Raw genomic sequence first — 15,102 nt, forward strand, 5'->3', positions numbered from 1 at the left:
CCTTGGTCTTGAACACACCCCAGACCCCTGCCTCCATTTCTCCCGGCAATCGTGCGGTCCCGGGAACCCTAGAGACTCACACCAACTATCAAGCTGAGACGTGACAATACTGATCTTGGTTATTTCGGTTTAACCTAAGATGTCCCTCACACCTACACTGGGAAGACTCAAGGGCTGGTGGTCTCACTACTCGTGGACGTTTTTTCTACTCTAGTTTCTTTGACACTCCACGACTGTTTTTTATTTGTTGGCTTTTTCTGATAGAATGTGAGCTTGTGACCAGGCCATCAGCACACCCTCCCCACCCTCCTGAACACTTGCAGCAAGGTGTCCCCAGGTGCATCCGCTGGGTGCTTAGTCACCCCATGCTCACGGCATCCCAAGCCCTGGAGCTGGGCTTGTGTGCGCCTACTGACGCCAAAGGCCGAGAGTCAACACGTTCTGTTCTCAATCACGGCGCACTCATCTGTCCATACGATAGATACCCAGGACCATTTCTCCTGCACTGGACACAGACACCATTTTTTTTAATGGTACTGAGGATGGAACCCAAGGGCACTCTACCCTTACCCCAGCCCTATTTTATTGAAACAGGGTCTTGGGTGTGAACGGGGACTGTCTTGGGTGTGAATGGTACTGTCTTGGGTGTGAACGGGGACTGTCTTGGGTGTGAACGGGACTGTCTTGGGTGTGAACGGTACTGTCTTGGGTGTGAACGGGGACTGTCTTGGGTGTGAACGGGGACTGTCTTGGGTGTGAATGGGGACTGTCTTGGGTGTGAACGGTACTGTCTTGGGTGTGAATGGGGACTGTCTTGGGTGTAAATGGGGACCGTCTTGGGTGTGAACGGGACTGTCTTGGGTGTGAATGGGGACTGTCTTGGGCACAGCTGGCTGAACCCAGCGGTTGGGGCCATCCATTGCAGGCCTGGGAGAGAGGAGCAGAGAGATCTCTGCTTCAGGAAATGGCAGGAATGATTCACCGCATCACACTTCATTTCCTCCTGAGTCAGGGATGGACTGGCACATGGTGCTGGGGGAGCCCGGGGTGCCTGTCTTTCCTCTCTAGTCATCTCAGAGGCACACCGTTTTCATTTCTGCTTAACAGGAGCTGTGGGAAGGGCTCGCAGAACACATCCTCAAGTAGACAACACGGACCCCACAGATGCTGATTGGCCGTGGGATCTTGCAAAATATGAGAAGGCTTGCTCTGTCCCACCATTCTGGAAGTCTCTTCCTCTACCCCATCTGCCCGTGATGGGGCAAGCATACAAGCAGTTCACCCAAAGGCTCGGCTTGGCCACTAGAGCAGACCCTTGGGACGAGCCACCTCTGCCTCTTGCTAGCCGTGCTAACTCATATATTTGAAGCCCCTGCCATTTAGCCAGGCATGGTGGTCACGCTTGTAACCCAGTGCTTGGGAGGCTGAGACAGGAGGATCGCAGGTGTGAGGCCAGCCTGTCTCAAGGCAAGTTTCTTAGCCTCTCCGTGCCTTGGTTTCCTCATCTTTCCAGCCAGGAGTGAGCACTAGAGATGAAGCATTTAGCATGTGCTGCACATAGGAGGACTTAACGAAAGGCGGGGACCATGTGTGTGTGTGTGTGTGTGTGTGTGTGTGTGTGTGTGTGCACGCGCACGCACTGGGGATTGAATCCAGGGGCATCGACCTCCACACTATACTCCCAATGCTTTCTATATTTTTTTGTTGTTTGTTTAGAAACAGGGTCTCACAAGGTTGCCGAGAGTCTCATTACATTGCTAAGGCTGGTCTTGAACCTATGATCTTCTGGTCTCAATTTTTCAAGTACTGAGATTACAGGGCTGCACCACCGTGACTGGGTTTTGTTTTGTTTTGCTTTTTTTTTTTTTTTTTTTTTTTTGCATTGGTACTGGGAATTGAACCCAGAGACATTCTGTATCTGAGCAATTACACCCCCAGTCCTTTTTCTTTTCTTTTCTTTTCTTTTCTTTTCTCTCTCTTTTTTTTTTTTTTTTTGTTTGTGGTACTGAGTGTGGAACCAGGGGCTTTTCTACCTGTGAGCTATACTCCCAGACCTGTTTTTATATTTTATTTGGAAACAGGGTCTCACTAAGTTGCTGAGAGCCTCACTCAGTAGCTGAGGCTGGCTTCGAACCTGTGCAATCCCTCCCAAGCGCTGGGATTACAAGCATGCGCCACTATGCCCAGCTTATTTTTTAATTTTGAAACAGACTCTAAGTTGCCCAGGCTGTCCTTGAACCTGCAATCCTCCTGTCTTAGCCTATGAAGCACTAGGAATAAGGGGTGCTTGACCACACCCAGTTATGTGACTAGGACTTTCAATATATTAATCCCAGCCATCATTAACTCAGAGCCGGGCCCAAGGCATTGTCACGGAATCCCAAGGCCTATGGCAGGGGTCAGGGGTTCAGCCACAGATTGCTAGAAGCCACCCCCATTGCTGACGATGTAGCAGGTGCAGGCTTCCCAGGTGGTGCTGAGGCTGTCTGAGGACCACAGCTGGAGAAGTCCGGAGCTCTTCTGGCACTGCCTTTGGGAGGCCGACCCACAGCTCCTCCCCATCTGCCTCCTTCCCCAGACCCTCTCTCTCTGGCCCGGGCATCAGCCAAGCTCTGGTTCTCTTGGGTGCGCTCTGCCTGCCCACCTCTGCTCCCGCTACCAGGTCAAAACCAGCCGGCTTGACTCTGCACTGCAGTCGCCCTCCAAGCCCGTTTCTCTCTGCAGCACTGTGCAAGGAAGGAGAGGGGCAGCCCTGACACTGAGGTCCCACGACGCCTGTGGGCCCTTATTTATTTATTTATTTATTTATTTATTTATTTACTTACTTACTTATTTATTTTAGTTACTGGGGATGGAACCCAGGGGCATTCTACCTCTGAGCTATACCCCCAAACCTATTTTTATTCTCTCTCTCTCTCTCTCTCTCTCTCTCTCTCTCTCTCTTCTTTCTGGTACTGGGGGTGGAACCGCAGAGGTTTTTCTACCTCAGGGATATACTCCCAGACCTGTTTTTATATTTTATTTGGAAACAGGGTTCCACTAAGTTGCGGAGAGCCTCACTAAGTAACTGAGCCTGTGCGATCTCCTGTCTCAGCCTCCCAAATGCTGTGATTACAAGCGTGCGCCACCACGCCCAGCTTACTCGTTATTTTTCAAACAGGGTCTCGCAGAGTTGCAAGGAACCTCACTAATAGCCAAGGCTGTCGACGAACTGTGTTCCCCCAGTCTCAGCCTCCCAAATGCTGTGGTTCCAAGTGTGCGCCACCATGCCGTCTGTGGGAGCCCTTATTATTGTTGTTGTTTGCCAGTAAATAGAAAACAAGCATCTATTGAGTTGGAAGGAGAGAAAAAGTTCACAAAGAGGCTAAAGGAACTGGCATGAATAACCAGGGGAGGTGGAGGTTGCAGGCTCACAATCTTCAACAACAGAAATAGTAAAGTAACAGCTGAGCATGGTGGCCCACGCTTGTAATTCCAGTACCTGGGAGGCCAAGACAGGAGGATCGCAGATTCGAGGACAGCCAGAGCAAGTAGTGAGACTCTTATCAACCTAGTGAGATCTTGCTTCAAAATTATATATATGTATATGCATGTATATATATATATGTGTGTGTGTGTGTGTGTGTGTGTATTTTTTTGGGGGGGGCTGGGGGTGTAGCCCCTTGGTTCAAACCTCAATGCCAAAACAAAAAGAGAAAGCAAATAGTAAAATAAAGGAGAGACATTGACCCACCAAACTTGGCCCTATTAAATAACAAATGAGAGGGAGTAGAGTCAAATTGTGACTGTTAGGAGGAGTCCGCTTTAGGGAAGTTTCTGACGTTAGGAATGATTAAACAATGACATGAATAGCAAGGGCGGATGTGAGCAGTCTCTACTGAGCTTTAGAAATGGAACACGTTCTCCATCCAGGAGCAAAGCTGCAGACCCAGTTCTGCTGTGATTTCAGGTCTCACACCGAGAGCTCCTTCGAAGGGCTCTGAACTGGGTATGTGCGTGGCAGCGGCGTGAGATGCTACGCCGTCCACCTTCAAGTTAGCTGCTGACTACATTAGACAAAGAAATCAATATCTTTTAAAAATTTTGATAGCCAGGCCTGATGGCACACGCTTGTAATCCCAGCATTCGGGAGGCTGAGACGGGAGGATCACAGTTTGTGGACAGCCTCGGCTACTTAGTGAGGCCCTTTGCAACTCAGTGAGACCCTGTTTCAAAATAAAGAATAAAAAATAGAGCTGGGGATATAGCTCGGAGGTAGAATGCCCCTGGGTTCCATCCCCAGTACCGCAAACAATTAATAATAAGAAGATAAAAATAAAAATACGAACGCGATACCCAGGGGAGGCGGTTCGTTTCCACGTGAGCACTGCGCGCTCACGGGTCGCAGGCCACGCCACATGTCCCCTGTCCCCACTTGTCCAGCTCAGCCATCACGTTCACCAAAAGCTAGTTTTTCTTCCTCATTTTTAATGGAAAGTCTTCAAACTTATGATAGCATAAGGAAGTGGCTCCTGTACCGTTGACGCTCTGAACAGGAAATGTAATAAGTTATTATTATTCTGCCGAATGAACAGAAAGCCTGTTTTTTTTGCAGTCGGTTCTTCCCGCCGCTTGGAAACCTGGCAGCCTTGACTCTGCTGCTGCCAGGGGGCCTCCGTGTCCCCGGCTGGGTTAGGAGTTTGTAGGTGGAGACCCTAGGAGGTCCCAGAGGAAGGGAAATGCTCATCTTTGTCAATGACGATTCTGCCAGGAAACAGTTGTCAGGCAAGTGAGAAGTTTGGACTGAGCTATCGGGCCAAGATAAACATGTCTTCTTTTGGGAATGGTGACCTGTGTGAGGCTGATGGGTGAGACTAGGGGTCAGGCCACACCTGTTCCAGCCCCTGGAGATAATGGGTGCTTATCTGTGCACAGCATGGGTTTCAGAGCCTGAACTTCTCAATTCAAGACACCCCTGCGCCAGGAAACGGCCTTGGGTTCCAGAGCCTGCAAATACCCTACGAGGCCAGTGCCAGGATGCTTTTATTTTATATATATATATATTTTTTTAATTTTTTATTTTTTTTGTGGTACTGGGGGTGGAACCCAGGGGTATTCTACCTCTGGGCTATACTCCCAGACCTATTTTATACTTTATTTGGAAACAGGGTCTTAAAGTTGCTGAGAGCCTCACTAAGTAGCTGAGGCTGGCTGTGTATCTGTGCAATTCTCCTGTCTCAGCCTCCCAAGCGCTGGGATCACAAGCGTGCGCCACCACGCCCGGCTGCCTGGATGCTTTTTAGCTTGTTTATGACTACACAAAGGAACTTTGTCCCTGCCTCCCAGTGAGATAATTCCCCCCCAAAGCTGAGATTCAACACTCTAGGCTCCACCTTTCTTTTGTTTGTTTGTTTATTTGTTTAGAGGGAAAAGTCCTTCACTTGAACCTGAACAAAATTTTTATTTAGACGAAGACAGCAATGTCCTTCCTAAGCTGTGAAAGATAGAATCCAAACGGTCACCTGTTTTGTCCTACCATCTTCCATTCCTTTTTATTTATTTATTTATTTAATCATTCGTATTATTATTTTTTGCAGTACTGGGGAATTGAACCCAGGGGCATTCTATCTCTGAGCTACATCTCCAGCCCTACATTTTATTCTTTATTTTGAAATCGGGTCTCACTGAGTTGCAAAGGACCTCGCTAAGTAGCTGAGGCTGTCCGCGAACCATGATCCTCCTGTCTCAGCCTCCTGAATGCTGGGATTACAAGCGCGCACCACCACGCCCAGCTGGGTTTTTGTATTGTTTTGTTTTTCAAATAACAGGTCTAAGTGGCCATGTCCTTGCACCTGTGCTGTAACCGCCAGCGAAGCCCTGTTGGCTCTGAGATCCCTCCTGTGCTCAGCTGCCTCTGACACCGCTGCCCTGACCTGATTTGAGCCTTTGATAGCTTGTCCCCAAACCAAGGCAGTGGCCTCCTCACTGGCCGCAGGCTCCACCCCGGACATGTCTCCCCACACACAAATCTGATCACGTCCCTCACGGGGCTCACGGTGCAGTACGATACATATCAACTATTTTGCTTTCACAAGCCTTGAGTGTGGGCTTCTGTCTTCTGTCCTCCACACCCTAAACCGTGCTTTCTACAGTTCCCATGTAGAAAACACTCCACTGTTAGGCCCCCTGCCCTCCCTGCCCTTGGGACATACACAGCAATGGAGGAAGGAGACCTGGGAGCTCTTCTCCAACAAATCAGAAGAAAGCACACCTTGTCCCGGGTGCCCATCACGTCTTGAAAATGCCCGGGCTGTATTTCCACTGTCTGCACATGTCTAGACTTGGAGTCTCCTAAAGATAGGGGCTGTAGCCCTTGGACTCTTGTCTCCTTAGCCCACTTCAGTGCTGTATAGGTAAGCAGGTGTCAATTTTGTTGCAATAAACAAATAAATGCATTTTAAGCCGGGTGTGGTGGTGCACACTTGTAATCCCGGCATTTGGGAGGCTGAGACAGGAGGATGGCAGTTCGCAGAAAGCCTCAGCTACTTAGTGAGGCCCTTTGCAACTTACTGAGACCTTGTTTCAAAATAAAGAATAAATTAAGAAAACTAGGGCTGGGCGTGGTGGCGCACGCTTGTAATCCCTGCGCTTGGGAGGCGGAGACAGGAGGATCGCGCAGGTTCGAAGCCAGCCGCGCTGGTTTAAGAGACCCTGTTTCCAAATAAAAAAGTATAAAAATAGGTCTGGGAGTATAGCCCGGAGGTAGAAGGGTTTCCAGGAACCCCAGTGCCACCAAAAAACAAACAAACAAACAAAAAAAACACAAACAAACAAAAACAAACAAAAAAACTAGGGCTGGGAATGTTGCTTGGAGATAGAATGTTCCTAGGTTCCACCCCCATTAGTGCAAAAAAAAAAATGCATTTTAGCTGGGCGTGGTGGCACATACCTGTAATCTGAGTACTTGGGAGTCCGAGATAGGAGGATCGTCACAGGCTCCCTGCCAGAGTCAGCCACTTAGTGAGGCCCTCCGCAACTTAGTGAGACCCTGTTTAAAAAATAATAAAATAAAATAGGGCTGAGGGTGGAGCTGAGAGTAAGCTGTCCCTGGATTCAATCCCTCCTGCAAAGATGCCCGTAGCATGAATTTGGGTCCTCTGCTCATTATGATTAGTGTGTTCTACACGTGGCAGCCCCCAGCAAAGGCAGTGGTGACCAACAAAACAGGTGCAGATAAAAGGTTGCTGTCGCGCAGTCAATAGGAACCTGCTTCTGCCTGCACACCCTGGGGGCTTCTCGCTGCCCTGAGAACAGCCTGTCTGACCAGCACCCTGGTGATGGAGTCAGAAAGGGAGCCTGCTGCGGGAGTGCTGGCAGAAAACAGAGCTCTCTCAGAATCAGGACAGAAGGAACCTTCCTTAACACCCACAGGGCTTCCAACCTCAAAAGCCAGAACTTTAGAGGGACCAAGCCTGCCGGCTAACACGCACCACTCCTTTCTCATTTCTTCAGGCTCAGAGTAGAATGCCCCTGGATTCAATTCCTTCTGCAAAGATGCATTTAGCGTGAGTTTGGGCCTGGTGGCGCACACCTACAATCCCAGTACTTGGGAGACTGAGACAGGAGGATCACTCCCTGGAGGCTAGCCTCAGCAATGAAATGAGACTCTTAGCAATCTAGCAAGACCCTATTTCAAAGTGAAAAAATAAAAAGTGCTAGGGGTGTGTCTTGGAGTTAGAGTACCTGTGGGTTCAATCTCCAGCACCATAAAAAAAAAAAAAAATTAAGCCAGGCATGGTGGCACACACTTGTAATCCCAGTATTTGGAAGGCTGAGACAGGGGGATTGCAGGCTTGCATCCAGCCCTATTTAGTGAGGCCTTCTGCAACTTAATGAGACCCTGTTTCAAGTTAAAGAACAAAAAATAGGGCTGGGGTTGTAGCTCGGAGGTAGAATGCTCCTGGGTTCCATCCCCAGTACCACAATAAAATACGGTTAAATTAAAAATTAAAAGAAAGAAAAGAAGAATGATCTGAAAGCCCCGCACCTAGCACCCATTGGGAAATACAGAGAAAGGCCTCCCTACATATCAGGAAGAGGCTAGAACGGTGCTCAGAGGAAAATTCACCTGTTGAGCTGAACCCTACCCACCCGGGCCTGGGATACAGAGATCTGGGGTTAGAGACCTGTGTGCTCAGAGGCAGGTGTGCTAACCAGGCCCAGGAGACAGCAGACAGGCTGCCAGCCTTCCCAGGGCAGCCACCTGGCCAGTGCGAAATGGGCTAGAGAATAAACCCCCAGGACAGCCCAGGACCATCAGGACAGGATGCAGATCCCAGGGAACAGCAGGGGGCCAGGGCACAGACAACATTCCTAGACGCCACTGAACACACCAACTGGGAAAAACACTGTGTGTGTGTGTGTGTGTGTATACATATATATTTTTTTCCCATGTACTCCAAAACTAGGAAAATACAATAAGGGACATTTTTAATTACTGATCTGGCAGATCAAATTCACACTATGCCTTCTTAAAACAACACTCTCTGCGAAGGAGGCCCAGGGTTGGAAGTTCCCTTTCCCTGTCCTCATAAAACACTGATTTATTCACCTCCAGAGACATGTCTGTATTGTTTCGGTCTTCCTGGTATGAGAACTACTGGCAGATAGCTACAAAGTGCAGGCTCATGGCTTCTTATCAACACAGAGAATGTGTTCCCATCACAGATGTGTCGTCTGCGGGAAGCAGGGGAAAGGAAATAACAGGGGAGGTATCTGAAATATTTATCAACCAAACCAAGAGAAAGCTCATGGGTCTATGTGTCTGTGTTCTCAAATAGGGAATTAATCTATAACCAAGTCTCACCTCTGGGATGGGCAGGAAAAATGAGGACCCACCTACCCTATAACCCCGAGCCCCACCTTAGGGGATTTCCTCCCAGGGCTCCCCACGCTGGCCGGTCCAGCGCCCTGTACCCGATCTGCTTCTTATCCACCTTATCCACCTCACTAAGGGCCACACCGCAGCTATCTCCAAACTGTAAATTTATAATGCCCATGTGCTTGGTGGGATTTCCTGAAGGAAGTGCTTTGTGCCGTCTGCAAGGTCAGAGGCCTATGTGGTTTCTTTCTGGCAAGAATCCTTTAGATCTAAACCACTCACAGAATCCTCTTGACCTAGAAAGCGTTCTTCCTCACCCGCCTCTCGGGATCATTTCTTCTCTGACCCTTGATGCCTCCCGATCCTTCAAACCCGCTTGAGATATGCTTTCCTCCCAGTCCGTCTAGAGCCTCTTGGCTGGGCTGGCCCCTCCTCTCCTCCCATGCCCTCTACACTCTCCTTATCACAGGCTGCCTCACTATCGTGGCAGTGCTCCCCACCTGGCCCTCCTCACTAGACTGTGACCTGTGAAGACACAGTCATATCATTGTCCGTTTCTCACCAGCAGGATGATTTGCGCATTAGAGACATTGGTTGTCCTGGGAATGCTGGCGCTGCCCTTAGGTCTTAAGTAACCCAGAATAAACATAACTGTGCATAGACAATTTTCTTCATGAAAAGTGTGCATTTGTATTTTCGTGTGTGTGCGTGCACGCACGCGTGTGTGTGGCTGGGAAATGAACACAGGGCATTCTACCTCTGAGCTATATCCCCGGCCCTATTTTATTATTTATTTGTTTGTTTGCTTGCTTATTTATTGCAGTACTGGGGATGGAACTCAGGGGCATTTTACCTTCCAGTCCTATTTTTTATTCTTTATTTGGAAACAGGGTCTCCCTAAGTTGCAGAGGGCCTCACTAAGTAGCCAAGGCTGTCCGTGAACCTCGATCCTCCTGCATTAGTCTCCCAAATGCTGGGATTACAAGCGTGTGCCACCACACCTGGTTTATTTTTTTATTTTGAATCAGGGTCTCATGAAGTTGCAGTGGGCCTCCCGACTCTCAAGCTTTCCAAGTACTAGGATTACAAGCATGTGCCACCATGATGCCTGGCGTGCATCTCTATTTTCTTACTTAGAATAAACCATCAGTATACAAACTCAAATGCTCTTCTTTATGTCTAAAGGCAAATTCAATCACACATACAGGCAGACAAACAATCACAGATATGTTTTGAAAGGCAAAACTTAAATCCCCCTAGGTAAGTTTCAATCTCTTTAGTTGAATGTAAATGACACCAAGTACAGTATTTGCAGATAATGCACTTTCCGGAATCTATTTTTGCCAACTATTTCGCACAATCAATTCCCCAGCTAAGCAGTTCCTTAAGCCTTGCTGCCAAGTGCAATCCCTACATTTTTGGACTCAGAGAATAAGTTGGCCAAAGATGCAGTAATTAAATACAGGAAATACATGTAACCACTGTATCTTTGAGGGATAATATTGAATCTTTGATAATTTGAGTCTTTCAGCCCCAGGTTTCAGAGAGCACACACTTCTCTCCAGGAGGCTGGGCACAGACTAAAATAAGCAGAGCATCACAGTGTCATTTGATTGGAACTAACTCATGTAGAAGTTTAGGTCTACTTAAAAATGCACACAGTAACTAATGTGTATTCTAATTGTTTGTGGTAGCTCATCCATTGTAACTTGAATGTTAGCAGTGCACACTCCCAGTAACTTGATAGAATAGGCCTCTTATTTTTTTAATGCACAAAATTAAAATGCATTAAAGGAAGCCAGAAGGTGGCACATACCTGTAATCCCAGTATTTAGGAGGCTGAGACAGAAGGGTTGCAGGTTCGAAGCCAGCCTCAGCAACTTAGGGAGAACCTGTTTTGAAACAAAAAATTGGGTAAGGGCTAAATGGGTGTTGTATGCATGCATGCCTCCACCATCTTATACTCCATTAAGATGTATGACTACAATGCACTGATAAAAAGAATTAAAAATTAAATGAAAATATTAACAAATAAAAAATAGGGCTGAGATTATGGCTTGGAGGTAGAATGCCTCAGGGTTCAATTCCAGTAAAACACACACACACACACACACACACACACACACACAACAACAACGACATTTGTTGAAAGATCACTCTGAAAAATAAACCTGTTATAATAGAATTTTCTTCTTTTTTTTCAGCAGTAGGGATTGAACTCAGGAATCTCATACTCTTGGCTACATCATCAGTCTTTTTTTTTTTTTAATTTGAAACAGGGTATCATTAAGTTGCTGAAGGCCTCAGTAGGTTGCTGAGAACTTCCAGAAGCCTGTGATCCTCCCGTATTAGTCTTCTAAGTATTGAGAATACAAGTATATGCCACTGTGTCTGGCCAAATATGTTATTAACATTGGAACTGAATGTATTTCATGCATATATGCATGTATCGGGTTTTTCAAAAGCAACATAAGATACTTCTTTAGCTGCAAGGACAGGCAGGTTTGTCTTAGGTGGCTGGCTGATCAGTGGGGCCCCAGTCCTTTAGTTCAAATAAGGTAGCACCCTGTTCAACCTGTTGAACACTTAATTAAGCAACACTGGGTGTGCTTAAGATGAAAAATTCCATTAGGTTTTTCCGCTTTCTTTTCCTCCAACTATTCCGAGAGACCCATGCAATTGAAAATGGAATAAAATGGATCTTCACCAGAATTTTCAGCACATCTCAACTACTTCTGTCAAGGCTTTTACCTGCCCTAGGTTTCCTCTCTTCTCAACCCAAACAAGAGTCTCTAAGAGCGCCTCCCTAAGTCTCCACGGGAGTGACCTCAGCAGGAAACCTAAGCCAATTTCGACAGAGACGGGAAATCTCAAACTACTGAAACCAAGAAAACCACCAACATTCACCTTTCCGTCTGAGCAACTTTCAAGTATAAGTGAGTTTTCTAGTACTGTACGCTTTTGGCTGCTGGGGCCGCTGCACTCCGGAACTCTCCTCTGGGAACACAAAATGGGCACCTGGCTTTACTTATTTGGCAATCGTATTGAGCAGTCTGCGGAGTGTCCTGCGTGGTGAAAAAGCTCCGAGAAGCCATTCAAGTTTCCAGCAGCCCTGCACCTGGGGCTGAAGCTCTTTATGGGCCATGAGATGCTCCTCATGTGGGTTCCCAGGGGTTCTGACCAAAGACATCCCCTCAACCCAGGGATTAAGGCAATTAGAACTCTTTCAAGAAGCAAACACTTGGCTGTCTGGGGAGAGGACAGGTTCTCCAGAAGTGATTTGTTCCAGGCACGGGGCTGCATTTGGACCTGTGGGTGCCCCAGAAGGAAACCCCAGAAGGGCCTTGACCACAGAGATTAGCTCCTACCCAGCGCTGTGCATTCCTGCAGTCAGGCAGGGTCCCAGTCAGGCTCTGACTTGGAGAGTAGAGCTCTGTTTTTGGTGCTAGTGCTGGCTTGAAACATATCAGTACCCTGGTTTCTCCAATTGCAGTAATAATTAATAATAATAATAATAATAATAATAATAGAAAAAGAAAATTCAGCTATGCACAGAGCTTTTGAGAATAAGCAATTCTATAGTTTTTCATTGGAACTGGCAAACTTTGAGGTGTTTGGGGGAGAACAGAGCAGTGGGAAAGGGAGGGAAAGAGATACAAAAAAAAGAAATCTTACATCTTTTCCAAAGAAACTTCCCAATTCTCACTGTACCCCACCCCCAAGACCCCCGCTTTGGGGCGGGGGATGCAAAAAGAAATCGGAAGGTAGAAAAGGGTTTGAAACCCACGCTAGAGACCCAAACTCCCGAGAGTCCCGCTGAAAGCAGACCCTAGAGAGAAACCGTCTTTAGGAAGGGTCCTCTACCTTGGGCGTTGTCTGCCCGCTTACTCGATTCACGGGGGACAGAGGTCTACACCGAACAGTGTCTACACCGCTCTGCCCCGCCTGTATCTACTTTCCATACGCGCTTAGTAGATGCTGGGTAAGTGTTTGGATGGCAAATGGTATCACCAAAGCCTGCGATTAAGGGGAGGGTTCGGAAGAGCCCGTGTCGCGGTGTTGGGGTCCCCTTCAGTGCCCCAATACCCCTCCACTCGTCCTTCTCTCCTTCCACCGTCCAATTCCGGGAACCGCCAGGAAGCCCCAGGTTTCCAGCATCCCCAAAGAGGAGCCAGGTGTCGCGCGTCCCGGGCTCAGGACGGCGGCGGCGGGCGGGGGGCGCCGCTCCTTACCTGCAGCGGGGCGAGCAGCGCGCACAGCGCCAGCAGCGAGGGCAGCGGGCGGCGCCGCCGGGCGCGCGGGGCCATGGCCGGTGCGGGCGGCGCGGTGCGGCCTCTGGCCGGGGTGGCCGGCTCCCGCCCGCCAGCCCCGCCCCAACCCAAGGCACCTGCGCCCTCCGGCCGCGCCGCGCTGCGCCGCCAGGGGGCGCCCGAGGGCGAGGCCGCAGGTCCGGTGCGCACAGCTGCAAGGGGGCCGCTCCCCGCTCCTCGGGTCCCCGCCTGGCCCTGGGCTCTGCAGGGGGCACCTCGCCCGCCCTGCACCGCCTGCCTCCATCACCGGACCCCGCCTTCCTGCACCCCGGGCCTACCCAGAGTTAACGGGAGGTGGACCCGGGTGGGAGACTTCCTTGCTGCAGTTAAAGGAGCCACAGGATGCCTGCTTCGCTTCCTGAAGACCGCCAGCCCTGGCTCCCTCTGGCCTCTCTTCCCGACCCCTCTCCACACTTGTCTCCGCCCCTCACTGGTCTTCCTCCTGCACCCGCCAAGCTCTCCGGGGCGGCACAGGCTCCAGCCTCGACTGTCCCTTCGCCCCAATCGCCACGTCGTCCCTGTTCTGATTCAGAGATAGGCCATCGGGGCGTAGCATCACTGGTCTTTTGTCGCTTGCCATTACATGCTTATGAGTATGTCTTCTTTTACGTTCTAAGTCGGTGTTGGTTACACCGGCGCCTCCTCTGTATAGGGCGCTGTTTATATATATGAAGATATGTGTTCCCAGTCCATACAATACTCCGTTTTGAATTCTTGACAGCCAGAAATTGAATCTGCTTGCCTGACTTCTGGCCCAGAACGTGGTATATCTTAGTGGCTTCTGTCCACTTGCTCTGAGAACACAGTGTGGAAATTCCCAACAATCACTGGATTGGTCTATTTTTCCCTTCAGTGCAGTTCTGTCAAGTGTGTGTGTGTGTGTGTGTGTGTGTGTGTGTGTGTGTGTGTGCGCTTTTAAAATTGATGAGAGGCATAAAATGTTAGTGTTATGTTTTCCGGATGAGCTAACTTTTTATCATTATCACATGCAATCCTTGATCAGCGACGAAATGTCAGGCTCTCAAGGTGACTGCGTTAAACAGTTACATCCCCTTTGGTATGAAGAGCACTTAAACGGTCTAATTCTTTTCAGTTTATGCCTGCTTAAACTGGTAGCACAAAACTGACGGTTGCGTTTCCATCTTATCTTTTACGATCTCTGTCTCTCTACTGGTGCATTTGTAGCACTCATATTTAATGTGACGATGTATTTGGTGAAATGTCAATCTACTACCCTGTTATTTTTTTCCTCTGTTCCAGGTGACTTCTTGGTTCCTTCTTTCACCACCTTCTTTTGGATTATTGTTTAGGATTCCATTTTCTCTCCACTGTTAGTCTACTTTATATTGTCTCCTGGTTTTATTTACTTATTTTTTTTTAGGGTTAGAGCTGGCTTCTATGAGTTATTGCAATGGACCTTCCGATAAGATTCTGCCACTTCAGTGAGAACCTGCCGACAGTACACTTCCATTTCCCCTTCCTTACCTGGGTGCTTTTGTAGATACACTATTCATATAGTTTTTAATCTCCCTACTGTGTACTCTGGTTGGGGCACTACCCAGTTGCTTATGTGCTTTTTAGAAAGTAATCTGGGAGTGTTGACTTAAAACTTTGTAAATGCCAATATCCTTTGATGAAATAATTCTGCATTAACACATCAATACATAAAAGGAGAAGCACAAGGATGTTTACTGTAGCAGTTTATAAAACCACAGAAAGAAAAGAATGTGATAGAGAAGTGTTAATAGAGAACTGGTCAAAAGTATTATTGTCCCTCATAGTTTAGAATAAAATATTGAGAAACGTAAGTAGGTTTTGGAAGATGACCATGATATCAAGTAAAGAAACAGGTTACAGAGCAACATAATCACATACTTGTAAAACAAATAAAAAACACCAGAAGCCTGGCATGGTGGCACACACGTGTAATCC

General features: G+C 48.2%; 1 protein-coding gene across 2 annotated transcripts in view; it reads right to left on the minus strand.

Moving 5' to 3' along the window:
* The window catches only part of TNFRSF11A (TNF receptor superfamily member 11a), a gene marked incomplete at both ends in the record, with an annotated part of 67,980 nt that extends 54,813 nt beyond the window's left edge, over positions 1–13,167 (minus strand). For both annotated transcript variants that reach the window (XM_080714443.1, XM_080714442.1), the window contains one exon: positions 13,093–13,167. In XM_080714443.1, the coding sequence (XP_080570569.1) occupies positions 13,093–13,167 (75 nt within the window). The remainder of the gene's footprint in view (positions 1–13,092) is intronic.
* Positions 13,168–15,102: the final 1,935 nt, after the last annotated feature.

This window comes from Muscardinus avellanarius, assembly GCF_963383645.1.
Source record: "Muscardinus avellanarius genome assembly, chromosome: 17".
Classification (NCBI taxonomy): domain Eukaryota; kingdom Metazoa; phylum Chordata; class Mammalia; order Rodentia; family Gliridae; genus Muscardinus; species Muscardinus avellanarius.